The 21,700-nt window shown below is 35.4% G+C and overlaps 2 protein-coding genes across 4 annotated transcripts; both read left to right on the plus strand.

Moving 5' to 3' along the window:
- Positions 1-390: 390 nt before the first annotated feature.
- Positions 391-8,324, plus strand: lrrc61 (leucine rich repeat containing 61). 2 transcript variants are annotated; one of them, XM_067380140.1, is made up of 8 exons: positions 391-527; positions 3,005-3,100; positions 3,184-3,330; positions 4,377-4,437; positions 4,523-4,608; positions 4,691-4,756; positions 6,452-6,577; positions 6,698-8,324. In XM_067380140.1, the coding sequence occupies exons 1-8, from the start codon at positions 500-502 to the stop codon at positions 6,802-6,804; spliced, it is 717 nt and encodes a 238-aa protein (XP_067236241.1). In that variant the 5' UTR covers positions 391-499; the 3' UTR covers positions 6,805-8,324. The 2 variants fall into 2 exon arrangements, with proteins under 2 accessions (XP_067236241.1, XP_067236243.1); XM_067380142.1 differs by having other exon boundaries at positions 6,455-6,577.
- A 3,013-nt stretch (positions 8,325-11,337) lies between these two features.
- On the plus strand, positions 11,338-21,571 carry idh3a (isocitrate dehydrogenase (NAD(+)) 3 catalytic subunit alpha). Of its 2 annotated transcripts, XM_067379015.1 has the most exons (12): positions 11,382-11,460; positions 11,891-11,950; positions 14,271-14,333; positions 15,449-15,532; positions 16,078-16,192; positions 16,267-16,454; positions 18,490-18,623; positions 18,784-18,886; positions 19,714-19,778; positions 20,812-20,896; positions 20,991-21,143; positions 21,250-21,571. In XM_067379015.1, exons 1-12 carry the CDS (start codon positions 11,434-11,436, stop codon positions 21,331-21,333), a joined length of 1,161 nt encoding a protein of 386 aa, XP_067235116.1. In that variant the 5' UTR covers positions 11,382-11,433; the 3' UTR covers positions 21,334-21,571. The 2 variants fall into 2 exon arrangements, with proteins under 2 accessions (XP_067235117.1, XP_067235116.1); XM_067379016.1 differs by lacking the exon at positions 11,891-11,950 and having other exon boundaries at positions 11,338-11,460.
- The last annotated feature ends 129 nt before the right edge of the window (positions 21,572-21,700 follow it).

A 21,700-nucleotide genomic window follows, 5' to 3' on the forward strand; every position in this document is an offset into this window, starting at 1 on the left:
TTTTTAAGATTTTCTAAGTCCCCTCGCGGCTCATAACAAAGAGTAGTTTAATTTATAAAAACTAAACTAAAATTTTAAGTGAAACTAACTTTAAATACAAATTTTACATGACAAAAATTCAAAGTTCTGCCTTCCTTACCCTTGTTTCCATGACAATATCCTAGTTACCATTGTAAGCACACAAAAACACTGAAAGGGTAACTTCCGGCTGGTCTGAACTTTAAATAAATAATGTATCCCGGCGTTAATTAAACCAAGAGAGCGTTTGAAATGAAGAAAAACACCGGAGCAGTAAAACAGCAGGGGGGCAAATAATCCCCTCATTAAAATCATCGCTATATAGGGCAGACATTACAGTGAAGCTAGCCGCAGAGCTAACAGTCACACCTGCTCAGATCCGCCCGTGCGTACTGCATACTGTAAATGCCCACCAGCATTTATTACCAAAACATTCATCCCATGCTGTAATCTGCGAATGACTGCATAAATCTCAGCGACAATGGACTGTAAGAGGGAAAAGGACAACGGTGAGTTACTTGATAAAGCGGTGTTTTAAACGTTAGCGCGTGCTAGCAGCTGTAGCTGTCCACACACACTGGTGCTGATTCACAAATGTACTTCTGGGACCACAATAACATGTATTTGAATTAAATATATTTTGCTGTATATTTGCCAGCCTAATAAATTCAGCCTTTCATTATAATTTCAGTAAAACAGCACGGCGTCTCCTTCAGGGCATTACTCTTGTTGCTCCGAATGTGCGCTGAATTTGGGTTCATTAAACACAAGCTTCGGCTCCGTTGATTAAACCAACTGTTGGTTTGCGACAACTTTCAGTGTATCCACATAATCTCGGCTTTCTTATCAGCTGGCAAAACTCTTTCAAGTGGGTGCTGTGTGTGTTGTCATGGTTGACTTAAAATGGATTAGTATAGCTTTGTATTATAGGCTATTCAGTTGATTATTGTTATGATTCTGCACCTTTTTGGATTACAGGAAAGTAAAGTTATAACCATCCCAAGTGTTGTTTTGATTTAGTGTTATTTAAAGGCTATATTGAAGTTTTTATTAACGTTTTGAATTGGGTTTATTTATTTTCGATTTTCATTTTAAAATGACTAATGTTTTAGCTGTTTTGTTATGCGTTTTTTTTTTTTTTTTTTTTAGATATTACTATTTACTGTAGGTTTAATTATTTTTATTCCAGTTTTTAGTTCAGTTTCAGTTTAAGATTTAGTTAAAGGATTAGTACACTTTTACATAAAATTTTCCTGATAATTTACTCACCCCCATGTCATCCAAGATGTCCATATCCCTCTTTCTTCAGTCGAAAGGAAATTAAGGTTTTTGAGGAAAACATTCCAGGATTTTTCTCCTTATGGTGGACTTCAATGGCCTCCAAATGGTTGAAGGTCAAAATTACAGTTCCAGTGCAGCTTCAAAGGGCTTTAAACGTTATCAGATGAGAAATAAGGGTCTTATCTAGCGAATCAATCGGTCATTTTCAAAAAAATATAACTGTATATGCTTTATAAACACAAATGATCGCCTTGAACGTACTTCCGCTTTCCGCATTCTTCAAAAAGCTTACGCTGTATGTCCTACGCCTTCCCTGTTCTACTTACGGAATGAACGCGTAGACAGTTTCGTTTTTTTCCGTAAGTTGAATAGGGAAGGGGTAGGACATACAGCGTAAGCTTTGGAGATATAATTAATTTTGAAGTTTTTTTTAAGTGTTAACAATGAGATTGTGGTTTTTATAATCAATTATCATTGTTTTATAATCAATTATCTTAAGATGGACCAAATTTGTCACCAAAAAAAGTCATTCGGTTTAACCAAAATTTCGGCTGATATCTAGCTAGCAAACAAAAGGACAATTAAACATGTTATATTTAGTACAAGTCTTTAAAATATTACAACATTTCTCATGTTTTATAGCGGTTGTACCAAATAACCTGATGTTTCGGGACATGTGTATGAGCAAGAGAAAAGATGAATTTTTCAAATAGTTAAGAAAGAGTAAGTTACTTCATGACCATGTGGTCCTTTGCAGGTGTCTGAATGATGTCACATCCTGTCACATGATATTGACCGCATGACTTGATCCAAAATGGTCCCATTATATTGGTTACTTCGAATAACATCAATGAAATTAATTTTTCCGGACATTCTTTCTCATAACAAATGACTTCTACACATAATTTTAATACCATTTTGGCACTATGTTGATATATGATGTTATAAAATCATGCCAGAATAAAAAGTATATACATTTATTACATTTTAAGATATTTTAATCACAAATGAAATGGCTGTATTGGCCTTTGGACGGTTAAACCGAATGACCTTTTGACACTTTTAAATCTTTAAAATACCTTTATATGTAGCAAAATATAATTAAAACCTTTTGGATTCAATAAAAGAGATCTAGTTGTGCTACCTTACACACTTTGGATGTCAAATCTTTGTTTTTTATTAATATTAAGGCCTTTGGACAAGAAGATGACCTGTCATGTCATCTTTATCTATAAACATTTTGGTACATACATTTTGGTATGTCCTCTACACTTTAAAAAAAGCAACCAACTAAAATAACTGCTGTTATTACATTTTTATATATATATATATATATATATATATATATAATATATATATAAAATATAAATCAAGAAGAAATAAAAAAAAAATCAAGAAGAAATTACAAATTAAATGTAAGGACACAAAGATGCTGGTATCATATAATGATAAAAGTGTCAGAATTAAAAATTAATATTTTCAGGCATTACATTAAACCCAGAGGGAGCTGCAGCTGTAATCCAGTCTTTGAGAGTTAAAGAAAAGCGACACATAAAGGGAGATTAAAACCGTAATCACCATGAATCTTTTGAATCATGTAGAGCCACATTTATAATCTCCCCACAGAAAATACTTAACAGACCAGAAAGAGCTTTAATACTGTTCGGACTTTTTTATAATCACACATTTTCTCCTCATATTCCAGAAACAGAATGTGCAAAAATCACCACCGTGCTTCTGAAATCCCGCACTGGGGAGTTCGATTTGGAGTCCATCTTGTTTCTTAAACTGAGGAAATTAGGTAAGACTATATTGGTTTTGGTGTCTTTGCTGAATACATTCTCATGGTCACACAAACACAATCTTGCTTTTTTTTTTGTGCAGGAATTTATGATCTTGGATGTATAGGAGAGTGTGTAAACCTGGAGAGGCTGGACCTCTCAGGAAATAACATCACAAATCTGGGGCCTCTTTCACCTCTACGAAGACTTCTCGTTCTTAATTTGTCAGCTAACAGAATCTCAAATTTAGGTAAAGGTTGTTTCAACCTTAAAGGGGGTATATGCAGAATTCAGAAACCCTTGTTATTAGCGACACCGGTGGCCGCTAAGCGAACTGCAGCCAGCCCACGTGCACAGTTATACACACAGCCTTGCAAAATATACTTGATTTGACTCGTACGTGTACAGAGACATTCGACGCAAACACAGTTTTGAGCAATCTCTCACCAAGAGTTACAATATATATGTATTCTTTAATGCTAGAGCTGTACAAATAAGGGTACTTTCTAACCTCTTCACACAATCTCTCGTCTATGTAGGCCTCCATTTTTGCTGTAGCTTGCATGTGTTCCTGTCTGTTCTGTTTATGCAGTTTTTCTTTGACTACCTTGTGAATCGACGCCCTCGGGGCACGGTTGCCACCTTGTGGATAAACCAACCTGGTCTCATAGTAGAGACGTACCCGTGGGCACGTTTTCGTGAGACACAAAATTACGTACCGATGAGTACGTCCGACAGAAACGAACGCTAGAGGCGGGTAAAACATCAATAAGCCCTTTTGCTCATTTTCACACACGGTTTCGATGACGGCCAGGGTCGGATTTTGAATGAATAAAGACGCGTGTTCGCGTCTCCTTGTGCAATATGATGTTACGACTTCAAAGCGATTCTTACCGGAGTGTCCGATTTGTAAACGAACGTGCTTTGGACTTTGCGTCGCTTAACCGGCTCTATATGTTTAGCTTTTTTTGGCCATGACCAAGCTTGCTCGGTAGCTCCCCCGATACGGAGTTGGACTTACGACGAGGAGTCGATCCTCATGTGTCATTGAACGAAAGGGCACGCATAAACGTCACATCCTTTTGATTTTCCCCGGCAAAAACGTCCTGAGTCCTTCACATAAAACAGTCAGTCTACAGGCTTTCCTTCACATCAGTCTACAGACTTTTCACAATTGAATTGAATTTCGTTACAAGCTTATAAATTCTTACATATAGCCCCTTTAATCTGATTACTCTGTATATAAAATAAATGCTATTATATCTGACTTTTGGAGTTGAACATGTCTCTTCTCAGAACCCCTTTCCAGCTGTGAAAGTTTACAGAGTTTGAATCTTGCTGGTAATGTGATACCGAGGTAAGCCACCTTTCTTAGCTTCTCATATTTATCTGCTTTCCTATCCACCTTTCTATAAGTGACACATATTGTATTGCACCTACAGTGTTGATAATCTTCATGCACTCAAGATTTTAAGAAAGCTGGAGAGCATCAGACTGAAGGACAACACTTATAATTACAGTAATCCAGGTTAGCAGTTTTGGGACGTTAATTTATTAAATCATTTTGGCACTCAAAACATTGTACTTCATTCTTATTTATTTTGCTACAGTCTGCAAGAATCCATCATACCGAACTCTTATTCTTGAAATGTTCCCAAACTTGAAAGTGTTGGATGGTGAGTTTTTCATTTTATTTTGCTTAACACTGCTTAACAACAACAACAAAAAAGTTATTTAGCATACTTTTTTTCATAATATGTTGTACTCAGTCTAGCAAGTTATCATATTCCCTTTTAATGTGTCATTTAAGGTGAAAGGGTGGTGGGACGTGGAAGTGACTTATATCAACTATGCAAAGACATTGATGATACTATTAAAGGTATTCACTTGAATGTAAATCCTGTTATTTAATAGATTTTAAAATAATTTTAGAACATTTTTGGGGTTAAACATATTTGATTAATTAGTGCATGCATGTTAACTTTTTTTTTCCAAAGAAATGAATACATATCTTGAGCAAGGATGCATGATCAAAAGGAGAGTAAAGATATTTGTTACAAAAGATTTCTATTTCAAATAAATGCTTTTCTTTGTACATTCTGAAAAAATTACATTGTCCACAAAAATATTAAGCAGTACAACTGTTTTCAACATTGATAACAAGAAGAAATCATGTGATTTCTGAAGGATCATGTGACACTGAAGACTGGAGTAATGGATGCTGAAAATTCAGCTTTGCATCACAGGGATAAATTTTTAAATATATTCAAATACAAAACTGTTGCTTTAAATTTTAATAATATTTCACAATGTTTTACTGTATATTTTTGATCAAATAAATACAGCCTTGGTGAACATAATAGACTTATTTTAAAAACATTTAAATAAACCTACCAAAGCTTTAACAGGTATTGTAAATTTGTAAAAATCATTTTACTTTTCTCAAATTTTATGTAACACAAATTAAATTTCAAGAAAAAAGTTGAGATAAAATGTTGAGAATAAACTTGTTAAATTTCGAGAAAAAAAGTTGAGATAAAATGTTGAGAATAAAGTAATTAAATTATGAGAAAAAAGTAGTTAAATTACGAGAACAAGTTTGTTAAATTATGAGAAAAAACTCGTTAAATTTCAAGAAAAAAGTTGAGATAAAATATTGAGAATAAACTTGTTAAATTTCAAGAAAAAAGTCGAGATAAAATGTTGAGAATAAACTCATTAAATTACGAGAAAAAAGTCGTTAAATTATGAGAACAAATTCGTAATTTAAAGAATTTGTTCTCAAATTTAACAATTTTTTTTCTCGTAATTTAACAAGTTTATTCTCAACATTTTACCTCGACTTTTTTCTCGAAATTTAACAACTTTAATCTCGAGATGGTTTTATTTTTTTATTACTGCTTGGCCCTAATCCTCTTCCGTAGATGAGGGCCAAGCAATAATAAAAAAATAAAACCATCTTGAGATTAAAGTCATTATAATGCAAGATTAAACATTATATTTTGAGAAAAAAAGGTCGAAATATGTTGAGAATAAAATCATTACATTTTGAGAAGTTGTTGTGTTTTGAAAAAAAAAACTCTGTAAATTTCGAGAAAAAAGTCTAAATAAAATGTCGACAATAGACGCTAAATTGAGAAAAAAGTCTTTGTCTTTCAAAAAAAACCTCGATCTTAATCTCGAGATGATCCTCTTCCGTACAAAATCTTGCAGACCCCGAGCTTTTTTTTTTTTACTTTTTAATATATGACTTTTTTAAAAATATATATATAATTTTAATTCATTCCCTTTAAAAATAATTATTTTCCTCTGTTTTTGTATGAGGCTCTGCCTCTATACGTTCTATAACTTATTTTCTCTTTAATTTGTAGCAGGCATGTATAAAAATGGCCAACTGCCTGAGGTGCCAGAGACCAAACCTTGGGTGGATGATGGTTTTTGGGAGATAAAGAGATCAAACAATGCCATTGTTGATGAAGCCTATAAACAGTTCAGTGGTATGTACTAAACACATCTACATTAATCAAAACCATTTTCTAAAACATACTTTAATCATAATCAGCAGTCACATTTCTAAAGCGTTGATTTAATATGCTTCCATATTACCATCTCAACAGATGTTCTTCATGAATGCAGGCTGCTGAATAGTCGAGCAGCACATGTGATCTCACAAAACGAACGGACCTTCAGCCTCAAGAACCAACCAAAGCAGTACGCCGTTTGAATCTGGGAATCCTTCAATCGAATTATGTTTCCATAAGAATGCATCAGTTTTCCACAGCTTTTTCTATGTTTTTTTAAAAAATCCATAAGCTTGATGCATCACCGGTGCCAGAATTCCAAAATCCTCCGTGTTGCCTGCAGTGTGAGGGTTTAGTTTTTGTAACTACACTTGAGTTCTTTCTGATTTTCCTCCATTTAGAGCAGTGGATCTCAACCAGAGGGCCACAACAAACTTCCAAGGGGGCCTCAGTATTTAAAATAAGCTAAACCAACTTAAAAAACAAGATATGGCTTAGTATTTGGTTATTTTTTTTAACAAATATACACAGATGAGCCAAAACATTATGACCACCTGCCTAATATGCTGTTGGTCCACCTCATGGTGCCAAAACAGTGCAGACCCGTCGAGGCATTGACTCTACAAGACCCCTGGAGGTGTGCTGTGGTATCTGGCACCAAGAAGTTAGCAGCACATCCTTCAAGTCCTGCAGGTTGTGAGGTGGAGCTTCCATGGATCAAACTTGTTGGTCCAGCACATCCCACAGATGCTCGATTGGATTAAGATCTGGAGAATTTGGAGGCTAGGACAACACCTTGAACTCTTCATCATGTTCCTCAAACCATTCCTGAACAATATGTGCAGTCTGGCAGGGTGCATTATCCTGCTGAAAGAGGCACTTCCACCAGGGAACACCAGTGTCATGTCAACAGTGTTTAGGTAGGTAGCACGTGTCAAATTTACGTCCATATGAATGGCTGGACACAGGGTTTCTCAGAAGAACATTGCCCAGAGCATCACACACCCTCCACTGGCTTGTCGTCATCCCACAGTGCATCCTGGTGCCATCACTTCCCCAGGTACACATGTACAAGGCCATCCATGTGATGTAAAAGAAAATGGGACTCAACTGACTAGGCGACCTTCTTCCACTGCTCCAAGGTCCAGTTCCGACACTCTCATGCCCATTGTAGGTGCTTTCAATTGATTTTGTGTGACTTGTACTACAGTAGACTGATGATCTGTTGGCTGGAACCAGACGGGAGAGCCTTCGTTGCCCTCATGCATCGATGAGCCTTGAGTGCCCAAAACCCTGTCACCATTTTGTGGACCACTGTTGGTAAATTCTCACCACTGCTGACCAGGAGAAAACCACAAGCCTTGGCATTTCAGAGATACTCTTACCCAGTTACCTTGCAATAACAATTTGGCCACTGTCAAAGTCACTCAGATATTTATTCCTGCCCATTTCTCCAGCATCCAACATGTAGATTACAAGAACTGATTGTTTGCTTACCATCTAATCTACCCAGACCTCAATATGAGATGATCAATGATATTCGCTTCAGCTGTGACTGGTCATAATGTTTTGCCTCATCAGTGTACATCTTTCTAGTTATGTTAAGCTCTAAAGCTCTATATTTTATTGGGTAGAAATTGTGAGTGAAGGGGGCTTTCAAGTATTGTTGTGGACAATAGGGGGTCTTGAAGTGAAAAAGGTTGAGATCCACTGGTTTAGAGAGACCCATACTGTAGTTACCCCTAATCCAATTTGATCACTGTCTCAGGATGTTCAGAATCAAGACAATTCCTCTTTGCACTCCTAAAACAATGCTGTATTTAACATTGTGCGTTAAATTATGCTTAAAATGCTGCTATTTGTATATTTCATAATGGTGAAGCACTTGTATTGTTTATTAACCACTTCTGATGCTTTCCCATGTTGCTCTTCTTGTTTACAATTTTTAGAGAATGCTTTTTGCCTTTTTATTCTATGCCTAATGTGGACAGTTTTTTTGAAAATTGCTTGTTTCATATGGCATTTTTTTCTTTTTATTTGCTCAAGCTGCTTTTTGTTTTAAACTACATTTAAATCTTATGATATATGATCAGCTTTGCATCTTTGTATTTACATTTTGTTGGATAAAGTACATTCATGCCAAATATCCCTGTGTCTATGTTTATTCATCTTACAAGTAATGAAAATTACTGTCACAGACAGGGCTTTAGCATTAGGCTTTTGTTCAATTAAAACATTGAATTTTATTTATTAAATTAACTTTTATAAATGTGTCTTAGCAAAAGATAAAGCATTACATATTTTAAGATATGTCAGTGAAAGTTGCTTTCAGTTAACACAGCTCAAACATGATTTTAGTCTGGGACTAGAACCGGGCATCAGAGTATTTAAATGGTTGAAGTGATGTTTTACTCAAAAACAAACATTCTGTCATAATTTACTCACCCACGTTGTTCCAAACAAAGACTTTCCTTCTTCCATGGCATACAATACGCAGCATGACCTGAATGGTGCCACAATTTTCATTTTTAAGTGAATTATACCTTTTGTACTGCACAAATAAGGTATAAAATATCGTTCTGAACACATTCAAGAAAACGTCTCCATCTTGTGGTCTATACATGCATAGGTCTACAGGCACTACTAAACATAAAAGTTACCCACCTCACGAATTATTTGTCTTTCCTAAAAGTTACTCACTAAAAATCATTTCGTTTTGATAATGAGGGGAGAAAAGTCACGTGGCGCAAAAATAAATAAATGAATAAATATCGGGGAAACCATGTAGACATGTAGGCTACCATGTCATCCAGTGCAGTAGGGGGAGTGCTACAAAAGCATGTACGTTCAGCATTTCAGACTTCTCAACTTTACAGCTGCTTGCCGATCAGTGCGCTTGTACATATGGTTGCCAGGTTTATCTAAATCCCCATTTCTGCAGTCTGCAATTCTGAAAAGGGCAAATTATGCTAGTTGTGATTTTTTTTTCTTTTGTAATTGTTGGGAACATTTGTGAATTACTACCAACATTCATAACTTACACCTACATCTAAACTCTGAAAATGTGTCAGATTTTGTATCACTCTTTCATAAATAAAAAAAATTGCATTTATTCTATTAAAAAAAAAAAAATTCAAAGTACATTTGGTCAGTTTACATAGATAAAAAATATAAACATAAACTGGGATTTTCTAACCAGGGGCCTGTACCATGATGGTAGTTGAACAAACTTAGGGAGGGTTATAGGATTAGTTTCGAGTTGACAAAACCAAACCACTCCAATCCAGCTTTGTTGGTACCATAATGCTGATCATCAACTTTCTTTGTCAACTCAGGTTTGAACCTGAGTTTTGGAGCACGTACACATGAATGCGTGACATCAGTGGTGAACAGCCAATCACTTGCCTTGCAACAGAGAGAAACTATGATTCACTTCTCGCGAGAAAGCCAGCGTGATTCAAAACTCTTTTGCTGAAGCTTAAGAGATTGAAGAAAATGAAGTATTTAAACTCATTTAGACTGATGAAAATACTTGTCCATGAAAAAGGACAAATAAAATAAATTATCTTGCTCTATCAGTGCAGGTGAAACTTGCAAAGTTAGTTTATATAGGGTCACATGTAGTCACTAAAGTTTATTTACAGCTTATTTATATTACGTATGATCTGTATATTAATATTCATTGAAACTAAATGCTTAATAATAACTGCTAAACTAAAAATTCTTGTGTGTATTGGATTAATAATAATATATATCATATAATAATTATATAAATCATAAAATAATTCTAAGAAATGATCATTAAAGCCAGACAATTTCATTGTTAAATTTTTTTTTTTTTTACTACATAGTGACCTTTAATTTGGAGGACGAGAAACTGGGGGAGTGAGTTTATTGCGTTGGATGTGTCAGTTAATTTAGCTCACATCCGATTGGCCCAATTTCGGTTTGAGATCTCTAAACCAGAACATAACCTGCCCCGGAGCAGGTTTGCCTTGGAGAATACGTTACTATGGCGATGAACACCGCTAAAAACCAAGTCACTTTCATGGTACCTAAAACCCAGGATTAGCGCAAACTAATCTGAAACTTACCTGGCTAGCCAGCTAATCCGGCTTTATGGTACAGGCCCCAGGTGTGCGCATTTGACCCTTCGCCGGGAGTTTGATTGACAAGCGATCTAACCAATCATAACGCCGAATCCGCCATTTTGTCCGACAAAGCAGAGTTAGAAGATTAACCTCGGTGAACTTGAACTCGAAAAATGGTGTGTACTGACGTCTTTCTGCTTTTGAAACAACATTCCTTCTGATGTTCATTCATGTTTATTTGATGCTATAAATAGTAGGAAGAGATTGTCGGACAAAGCAACAGTAACTAAGGGGGGCGGGTCTTTGCGAAGGGTCAATTAAGGGAGTGATAGGGTGTCTGTGGAAAAGTAGAGAAACGTACGAAATGTAAATAATAATAATAATAATAAAATAAATAATAAGAATCAACTAACAAACTAAATCAACAAATCATTTGAATTAAAAAAGTAATTAAAAAAACAAAGTAGAAAAAAAAACAATAATGTAACACAATAAATATTATGAAATAAATCAAATACAAAAAAGTAGATGCATGAAAATATATAGCTACACATTTACGTTGGGAGGCTCTCGCACCAGGATAAGGTCCGTGTCATCAAAAAGATTTCAAACCCCTGCAATAAGGTAAATCATAGCTTTGTAGTAGTCTAGCTAAAATCTGGCAACCCTAGATACTCCTAGTAGAGGATGAGACACTGAGTTAGTAGTAGTCGCCACTCGCCAGATCACGACTAGCACAGGATGGCTGGAAACGCGTGGAGGTCAACGGTAAGGACTATATCATACGACAAACCTCAGATTACAGCAGTCTGTGTTCTGTTATGCCTAATATGACTGTGTACTGTGAATGCATGTATATACTTAAATTACGCAGAAATAAAGCGTTGCGTTGCATTAGAGATGCCACAGCGGCCCAGTACTGCATGCCCTTCACACCGGCACTTACATGTTTAACACATTTAACAGCTCTGTTAACTCATATAGTAGTCTTTTAACACATATAAGTGAAGTTAAGAGAATAATACGACGCGTTCTGATCTGGGTGGATGAATCACGCCTGAGTCAAACGCCACAGATGTTCAATGCCTCTGCAGCCACACGTTATTGTGTTTAATAACCCAAATATGTAAATAAACTCAGCTAGAGGGAGAGTAAGGTCAGGCTGTGATCATTTAAAACGACATTCTTGCCTTTTCAGCTCTTAAAACTTCTCGAGAGATGCGGCGTGCGGATAAGTGACGCGAGCCGGACTCCGGAAGTAAGACGCGCATCTCTCCGTTCAGCCAGTTAGCTTTAACGTGTTAGCTTGCAGTGGGTCATTAGGCATTAAAGATGGCAAATTTGACGTGGACATTAAAATAGTCAGGATGAGATGGTTTAAAAATGAGCTTAGCTTATTTACACACTAGTAAGGAGATCCATTAGCTCCAACTAACCAATCAGATGGTGGATGAAGGTCACCTCGACATGTTGGCTTTATGAATGTAACAAGGAGTGACTGATGTCTCGACTAAACTAACCATAGTTTTATGAGTTTCTCTCATTAACTTAATGTTGATAGTTCTTCTAAAACACAATTATGTAATGATGAGGACATGAGAACATGCAGAACCGTTTTGTGTCCTTCAGACTGGTGTTTTACATATAATAATGTGGCCACACTTAAAATGTATGAATGTCATTGCAAAATATGAAACGTCTTCAAGAAAAAAAAACATATATATATATAATGTATAATATTATACCTTTTCTCAAAATTATCTTCACTTTTCTTACCAAAAAGGTCTGGTAAGATGTTATCTGAGGTGGCAAAACTTACTAATGTCTTAATTATTGTCTTATAATGAACAGTAGGCTATTTATATGATTTATATTGTTATGCGGTATATTGTTTAACAGTATCAAATCTGTTTTATAATTAAAGGGTTAGTTCAACTAAAAATGAATATTCTGTCATTAATTACTCATCATCATTATATCTTTCCAAACCCTTAAGACTTTTTTTTTTCACCTTCAAAACCCAAATGAAGACATTTTTAATACAATCTCAGAGATTTCTGTCCCTCCAAATGCAATGACGATCATGCATTTTTGAGTACGATTCATTTAGATATTTTTTGGAGAAAGTGTCCAAATACTTTTTTGGTTCTTTAGTTTTATGGCATCGCTCTCTCACAGTACACATTGCAAAAGAAGTAATGTCCTCATCAGATCTGCTCTCTTTTTTTGAGGGGTTATTTTAAAAAAAAATCCTTGTCATTGGTGTTTGACCAGTAGCTTTAAAGTTTTAGACAGATTTAAAGGGTTCACCCAAAAATGAAAATTGAGTCATTACTCACCCTCATGTGGTTCCATACCCGTAAGACCTTCGTTCATCTTCAGAACACAAATTAAGATATTTTTGATGAAATCTGAGAGTTACATGACATAGATAGCAATTTAACCAACATTTTCAAGGTCCAGAAAGGTACTGAAGACATCGTTAAAATAATCCATGTGACTACAGATGTTCAACCTTAATGTTATGGAACGACGAGAATACTTTGTGTGCAAAACAAAACAAAAATAACTTTATTTAACAATCTCTTCTCTTCCCTGTCATTATCCTTATGCAGTTAATGCAGTAAGCACAGGCTTCCGTGTTTATGTCAGAATGCCGGCTCAGTATTGGCCAAAGCTGATCATGTGATCAGCACGACGCATGCATGTGATGCTGACGCAGGTGCCGGACAATAATGAGTCGGCATTCTGACTTAGAACCTGGAAGCACTGGACGTAAACAGCATATGAGAATGACACAGAACAGAAGATTTTGTTAAAGTTGTTACTTTTGTTTTGTTTTTGTGCACAAAAGTATTCTCATCGCTTCATAAAATTAAGGTTGAACCACTGCAGTCATGTCAACTGTTTTAACAATGTCTTTAGTACCTTTCTGGACCTTGAAAGTGTCGGTTAAATTGCCGTCTATGGACAAGTCCTCGGATTAAATCCGAAATACCTTCATCAAAAATATCTTAATTTGTGTTCCAAAGATCAACGAAGGTCTTATGGATGTAGAACGACATGAGGGTGAGTAATTAATGACAGAATTTTCATTTTTGGGTGAACTAACCCTTTAAACTGAATGTGTATATACTTGAAGTGTTGACTATGCAGATTTGTGAAACTACACCCCTCATTTTACACCAGGGATGAGTATTAACGAACACTTAATCATGTAACTAATTGGCAAAATTAATCTTTTGGCTTCAGGATGGTCCCTGGTGTAATTCACCTTCTACTTGCTTGTGGCCTTAATTGAATTTGCTGCATTGTGTGTTCAAAAAAACACTTAAAGTTTGCATGCAGAGTTAATGGGATCAGACTAAGTCTGTCTCAGTCTATTTAACTGCTTGTGCTGCCACAGTGAAGATCAGCCATAGTAGCAGTCGCATTAAACGCAGCCCTTTTCAAAAACACATGGGTAGTTTGCTTGCTTTTTAATAGAATGTTTGTGCTTTCTGTATTGTGTAGAATGAACTTGATTGATTTCTTCCAGTGTTATTGATCTGTTTGTATCTTTAAAATCGTCTCTGCAGGTGTCCCGTGTAATAGGAGCCATAAAGACTCCGACCCCACAGCCCAAAACCTTCTCTAGAGGGGTAAGTTGAATTTAATACACTGCTGTACCATAATAACCATGTTTATATACATGTACCATGGTAATTCCAAGGTATTAAAGGGATAGTTCATGCAAAAATCTACTCAATTACTCACCTTCAAGATGTTCCAAACCTGTATGAATTTCTTGCTTCTGCAGAACACAAAAGAAGATATTTTGAAGAATATGGGTAAACAAACAGTTGCCCCATTGACTTAGTGTTAGGTTACAAACATTTTTTGAAATATCTTCTATTGTGTTCAACAGAACAAAGAAATAAATACAGGTTTAGAACAACTGGAGGGTGACTAAATGATAACAGAATTTTCTTTTTTGGGTGAACTATCCCTTTAATTAAAGTACATTAGATGTAAATAGCATGGTACACAAATATTGTAAGAATGTAGTACCACTCCACCTGACAGGCAAGGTTCTCTCAAAGTTAGGAACAAATGTTCTTAAAGTAACATTAATAGAATGTTTGGTCAAAGTGATCAAGTCTTTAATAATGTTCTTAAAACATTAGCACAAACACCTTATTTATACATCGTTAATGGAGTTTTTTTTTCTGAAACGTTTTAGTTGGATGTTCGTCTAACATTTATTAAATGTTAACTACTTATTTCAGAATGTTAGGAAAATATTCAAAAGTAATATTCCAGTAATGTTTGAAGAATGATAATGGAATGTTTCCTTAACTTTCGAATAACCAAAAAAAAATAATTTTTGTCTAGTAGTTTTTTTGGATTGAAACTGTATCGTTAAAAAACTGTATCTTTGAAGAGCTTAATGTACTTGGAGTAAGCATGAATCATAAAAGAAGTCTCAAACATTAATTTCGCAGCCTGCAGGAACTATGCAGTTCAGTCAAGGTTGTTCACTTGAAGGCGTTGGCTTTTTGGCTCTAGCAACGGTATACAAAACATATGCTGCAAAATAACTCAATATGGATGCCTTTGTTCTGGAGGCATTAGTTAAAGCAGCCTGCAATTTTCAAATGAAATCCTCAAATATATGTAGAAGCCTCAGAAAAATAATGCCAGATTGTGATACTTGTGATTAATTCTCAGAAATTTAATCTAATTTGCGGTTTGTTTGTTTTTTGTGCTTTGACAGATTCAAACTGTAACGTTAATTCCTGGAGATGGAATCGGTCCAGAGATCTCCACTGCAGTAATGAAGATATTTGAAGCAGCAAAGGTACGTATCTGTTGTTTTTACTCTTCAGAAATTCAGCTTAGACTGCAAGTTACAACAAGCGCGTTGAGCGACTATTATGTTTTTAACCCCTTTTGTGCACTGCTTTCAGTCTTAGAAGAGTATTCAGCACATTTGTGTAAATATTTGCCCACGACTTACATAGTGCAGCTGTATTTAAAGTCACCATGATTTCAAAACTGAAAATTCTTCGGTTTTTGATTAATGGAATATTGCAGGATTTATTTTAAATGATTTATCCGGGCACATCATTATATTTTTAATCCATGTGCCCTTCAAACCTCCCACTCCATCTTCTCTGATGACATGTTTACTGGCACGAGGGCGGGACAACCTGTCACTCACATGAGATCGACCAATAGCAAACTACAACCATCCAATCAACTCCCAACAGACAAAATAAATTTTTCCACCATTTTTTCTTATTCAAGAAGCGTTTCACTTACAATAGGGAAGAAAAGACTATCACAACTTCTGTTTCATGCCGATTTTAAAGCTACATTATCACTTATTTTTTTCTCAATCAGGCCCCTATTCAGTGGGAAGAGAGAAACGTCACTGCCATCCAAGGTCCCGGAGGCAGATGGATGATCCCTCCTGAGGCAAAAGAGTCGATGGACAAAAACAAAATTGGTTTAAAAGGTAAACTTCTTTACTCTCTCACATCATTTGAATCATTATAGTGTTTACAAAACTCAATTTCGATTACATTTCAGGACCCCTGAAAACGCCGATTGCTGCTGGACACCCGTCCATGAACCTGCTGCTAAGGAAGACCTTCGACCTGTATGCCAATGTGCGTCCGTGTGTGTCCATCGAGGGCTATAAGACGCCTTACACCGATGTGGATCTGGTCACCATCAGAGAAAACACAGAAGGAGAGTACAGTGGGATTGAACATGTGGTATGTATCTGCTCTTTCAAACAAGTCACACCAATAGACATTAGCTGCGTCCGAATTTGCATTACTGTACCGACATTTGGTTTGGAACTTGCTTCACGGGCGTTAAAAAAGTATGTTACATGTAGTATCACGTGTTGTACTTTTTCCAGCAGCAGTATATACATTTATACCATTTTAGATATCTAGGCCTAGAGTACAACAATAGGATGACATTTGACTTTTGGGGTCCTCAGCAGTTGATTGGCTCCCTTCACAAATGCCAAAGGTCATGCTATTATCATCTAATGCTATCTTAACCAGTTTTTCACGCAGTGCTAGCAGGAATTCACTGGGCACAGCTCATATTTCAGTGCTGTTTATTCTTTAGGTAGGTGCCACATGGCTGCTGTATATCAGTTGTCTCTGGTCCCAGTCCATAGTGTGTCAAAGTTATGTGAAATGACCTTCAGGTCATCATATTTCATTCATGCGATCTTCCCTTTGTCTGTCCATGTTGTTCAAACTATGTACACTGTTGTTCAAGAGTTTGGGGTCAGTACAATTTTTCTTTTGAATTAAATAAATACATATATTTAGTAAGGATGCATTAAATTGATCAAAAGTGACAGTAAAGACTTTTATAACTGAACTTTCTGTTCAACAAATAATATAATAATAAAATATTAAAGGGATAGTTCACCCTAAAATGAAAATAGTCGTCATTTACTCAAGCGTTGTTCTAATGCCGTATGCCCTTCCTTCTTTTATGGACAACAAAAGCAGAATTTTTAAAAAATGTCCCACTTGTGCTCATTCATATAATGGCAGTGAACAGCGACCAGCATCAAGCTTTTTAAAAATGATGCTAAAAGTATCACTGAATGATCCCATGTGAAACATGTCATATATTCCAGGTGTTCTGGGGGTATACGATAGGGTTTAGTGAAAAATATACCAAAATTTAATGTATTATACAAAGAAATTCTTGACCGTTGGTTTTCTCTGCATGACGTGCGTGTTCATGAGACTCTAAGCGCTGCAGTTTACTCTGTCCTGCCCAGAAAAAGCACACGAGTTGTGAGAAATCAAGATTAACAAAATCGCAACATATGGCATTAGAATAACACAGGTGAGTAAATGATCCATTTTAGGGTGAACTATCCCTTTAAAGTGTTTTCAACATTGATGATAATAATAATAATGTTTCTTGAGCAGCAGATCAGCATATTATAATGATTTCTGAAGGATCATGTGACACTGAAGACTGGAGTAATGATGCTGAAAATTCAGCTTTACCATCACAGGAATAAATTACATTTTAAAATATGTTCAAATAGAAAAGTTATTTTAATCTGTAATAATATTTTACAATATTACTGTTTTTTTACTGTATTTTTGATTAAATAAATGCATCCTTGGTGAGCAAAAGAGACTTCTTTCAAAAAAAAAAAAAGTACCAACCCCAAACATTTGAACAGTAGTGTAAATGTAAAAATCACTTTACTTTTCTCAAATTTTCTGAAAAACCCCAAACTTTTGAATGGTAGTGTATATGATGTGGTTGTGTACATAAAACCTTGAGTTGTCTTATAGATCAAGTCTACCATATGGAACTTAAATCTGAGTTTTAGGGCTGCACAACGATTAATCGCGTTTACGTAATATATGTGTGTGTTCTGTCTTTTAATAATTATGTATATATAAATACATGCACATACATGTATATATTTAAGAAATATATACATGTATAAATAAATATACATATTTATATATATTTTATATTACATATAAATATATAAATATAATTTTTTTCTTAAATATATACATGTATGTGCATGTATTTATATAAGCATAATTATTAAAAGACAGAACACACACATATATTACGTAACACAGACTTTATTTTGCAAACGATTATTCGCAGCCCTACGAGTTTGTATAGCAGTCATCATATCTTGCCCCTTTGTATGAACTAACCCTACTCTTGGTTTTGTCAAGTGGTTTGAACAAAACCTAACCACAATATTAAATTTGCTTTATTTTCACTATGAATCAGATTGTGGATGGAGTCGTACAGAGTATTAAGCTGATCACAGAGGATGCCAGCAGACGCATTGCTGAGTATGCATTTGAGTACGCCAGAAATAACCAAAGGACCAGTGTCACGGCTGTTCACAAAGCCAACATCATGTGAGTTTCTCCTTGCCAAGAAAACTGTCACAAATCACATAGTAACTTTGTAGCTATGATGAATTTCTATATAACAGGAGTTTTTACTGGTAACAAATGTCTTATTGGATCTAAAATGGTTGTAATATATAAACATGCTGACTTCAGTGATGTTTTCTAGGCGAATGTCTGATGGTCTGTTTCTGCGGAAGTGCAGAGAGGTTGCTGAGAATTTCAAGGATGTGAAATTCACAGAAATGTATCTGGATACGGTCTGTCTCAATGTATGTATACAAGACAACTTCATTCATTAGGCCTTTTCTACACATCTTACATCTGTGACATGTTTTGATGTGCTTTTGACACAAAAAAAGTGTAAAAAACATAATGGAGATTTAATTAATTTTGAAGTTATATTAAGTGTTAACAATGAGATTATGTGGTTTTTATAATTAACAATGCTTTTGTTATTTTTTACAATATGGACAAAATTTGTCACCAAAAAAGTCATTTGGTTTAACCAAAATTTCGGTTTTACCGAATGACGATATTTTCAAACAATGCTTACAGGCTGATATCTAGAAAGGACAATCAAACATTTTATATTTAGTTTTTAAAATATTACAACATTTTCCATGTTTTATAACGGTTGTACCAAATGACCTGATGTTTCGAGACATGCGTATGAACAAGTGAAAACATGAATTTTTCTAATAGTTAAAAGAGAGTTAGTTAGTTATTTTGCTTCATGACCATGTGGTCCTTTGCAGGTGTCTGAATGATGTCACATCCTGTCACATGATATTGACCGCATGACTTGATCCAAAATGGTCCCTTTATATTAGTTACTCCGGATGACATCAATGAAATTCATTTTTCTGGACATTCTTTCTCATAAAGCAATTTTTGATGAAAATTTTGATGTTAAATCCACTATTGTTTTATATAGAATTGTTATATAGTCCATACAATAATGCAAATACATCAGAAGTAACTGTAATTGAATTACAGAGTAATGAATTACTTGGTAATGCGTTACCCCCAACACTGTCCAGAAGTCAGTTTATTTTCATAAAATCATCACCATCTTTGCATTGTGATTATCCACTAGATGGTGCAAGATCCCTCTCACTTTGATGTGCTGGTAATGCCTAATCTATATGGCGACATCTTGAGGTGAGTCTGTATAAAGCATCATATAATAATATTAAAGGTGACCTAGATTAAAAAATTTAATTTATCTCGGCATAGTTGAATAACAAGAGTTCAGTACATGGAAATGACATACAGTGAGTTTCAAACTCCATTGTTTCCTCCTTCTTATATAAATCTCATTTGTTTAAACGACCATCGAAGAACAGGCGAATCTCAACATAACACCGACTGTTACGTAACAGTCGGGATCATTAATATGTACGCCCCAAATATTTGCATATGCCAGCTCATGTTCAAGGCATTACACAAGGGCAGCCAGTATTAACGTCTGGATCTGTGCACAGCTGAATCATCAGACTAGGTAAGCAAGCAAGGACAATAATGAAAAATGGCAGATAGAGCAATAATAACTGACATAATATTTTTAGTGATATTTGTAAATTGTCTTTCTAAATGTTTCGTTAGCATGTTGCTAATGTACTTTTAAATGTGGTTAAAGTTACCATCGTTTCTTACTATATTCACGGAGACAAGAGCCGTCACTATTTTCATTTTTAAACACTTGCAGTCTGTATAATTCATAAACACAACTTCATTCTTTATAAATCTCTCCAACAGTGTAGAATTAGCCGTTAGCCACAGAGCACAGCCTCAAATTCATTCAGAATCAATGTAAACAATATAACAGTATACAATACTCACATAATCCGACGCATACATGACGAACACTTTGTAAAGATCCATTTGAGGGTTATATTAGCTGTATAAACTTTGTTTATGCACTGTTCAAGGCAAGCGCGAGCTCCGTGGGCGTGGAGCACGAGATTTAAAGGGCCAATAGCCCTGAATCGGCTCATTTATAATGATGTCCCAAAATAGGCAGATAAAAAAATGAATTAAAAAAAATCTACGGGGTATTTTGAGATGAAACTTCAGACACATTCAGGAGACACTTTAGACTTATATTACATCTTTTTAAAAAAAGTTCTAGGGCACCTTTTAAATTTCATTTGATTATCTTTAAAGTCTCACCATCCTTTGATTTGTCTTTCAGTGATCTGTGTGCCGGATTGATTGGAGGCCTTGGAGTAACTCCTAGCGGGAACATCGGAGCCAATGGCGTTGCCATATTTGAATCAGTATGTGCTGGATGCTGCAATAGCTTTACAATGGAGTAATCAATTAGTATCATTCCATTTATCATAATTCTTGTTTTTTTTTTGTGTACGTTAGGTACACGGAACTGCCCCTGATATCGCAGGCAAAGATCTGGCAAACCCTACCGCCCTTTTGCTGAGTGCTGTCATGATGCTGCGTCACATGGGACTACACGTTTACGCTAAAAAGATTGAGACTGCCTGCTACGACACCATACGGGACAAAAAGGTTGGATCAATTATTAGTCATCTCGGGGCATTAATATGAATTTGGCATCCAGCATCAAGACAGATCTTAATACTTACATCTGTTTATATGTTTTTATATATTCCAGGTTCTGACCAAAGACCTTGGTGGAAATTCGAAGTGCTCAGAGTTCACAGATGACATCTGCCGAAGAGTGCAGGACATGGAATGAGGCTTTTTTAAAGTCTATGTTTGGATATCATGCCTAAAGAACTGACAGTCAAAAAACATGAAATTAATCTTCGTATCATTCTGATATCTGCGCACAATTCTATTAGTCTACTAAGTGTCTGCATTTTTGTTTCTACAGAACCACAAAGCACTGTCTTAAATTCTTGTTCTACGGTGACTGTATTTGTGAACTGTTTTAATCTGTCAAAAAGGAACTACATAATATAAGATAAACCATATTTATTGACTGGACATTTTCTCTGGTTTGATATATTGACAATTTGCCTTTCTGTCACATGACAGGAATAATCTTGTCCAAGTATTTGGGGCTGAAATACATTTTTCTTTTCTGCTTTGCTTTAAAATGT

The sequence above is a fragment of the Chanodichthys erythropterus genome, chromosome 24, assembly GCF_024489055.1.
Source record: "Chanodichthys erythropterus isolate Z2021 chromosome 24, ASM2448905v1, whole genome shotgun sequence".
NCBI lineage: Eukaryota > Metazoa > Chordata > Actinopteri > Cypriniformes > Xenocyprididae > Chanodichthys > Chanodichthys erythropterus.

Bases quoted from the DNA above. Each gene is read 5' to 3' on its own strand.
- idh3a (XM_067379015.1), top strand. From the start codon at position 11,434: ATGGCTGGAAACGCGTGGAGGTCAACG. The intron at 11,461-11,890 runs GTAAGGACTATA...TTGCCTTTTCAG, and splicing joins GAAACGCGTGGAGGTCAACG to CTCTTAAAACTTCTCGAGAG. The intron at 15,533-16,077 runs GTACGTATCTGT...TTTCTCAATCAG, and splicing joins AGATATTTGAAGCAGCAAAG to GCCCCTATTCAGTGGGAAGA.
- lrrc61 (XM_067380140.1), top strand. From the start codon at position 500: ATGGACTGTAAGAGGGAAAAGGACAACG. The intron at 3,101-3,183 runs GTAAGACTATAT...TTTTTTGTGCAG, and splicing joins TCTTAAACTGAGGAAATTAG to GAATTTATGATCTTGGATGT. The intron at 4,757-6,451 runs GTGAGTTTTTCA...TTTAATTTGTAG, and splicing joins AAACTTGAAAGTGTTGGATG to CAGGCATGTATAAAAATGGC.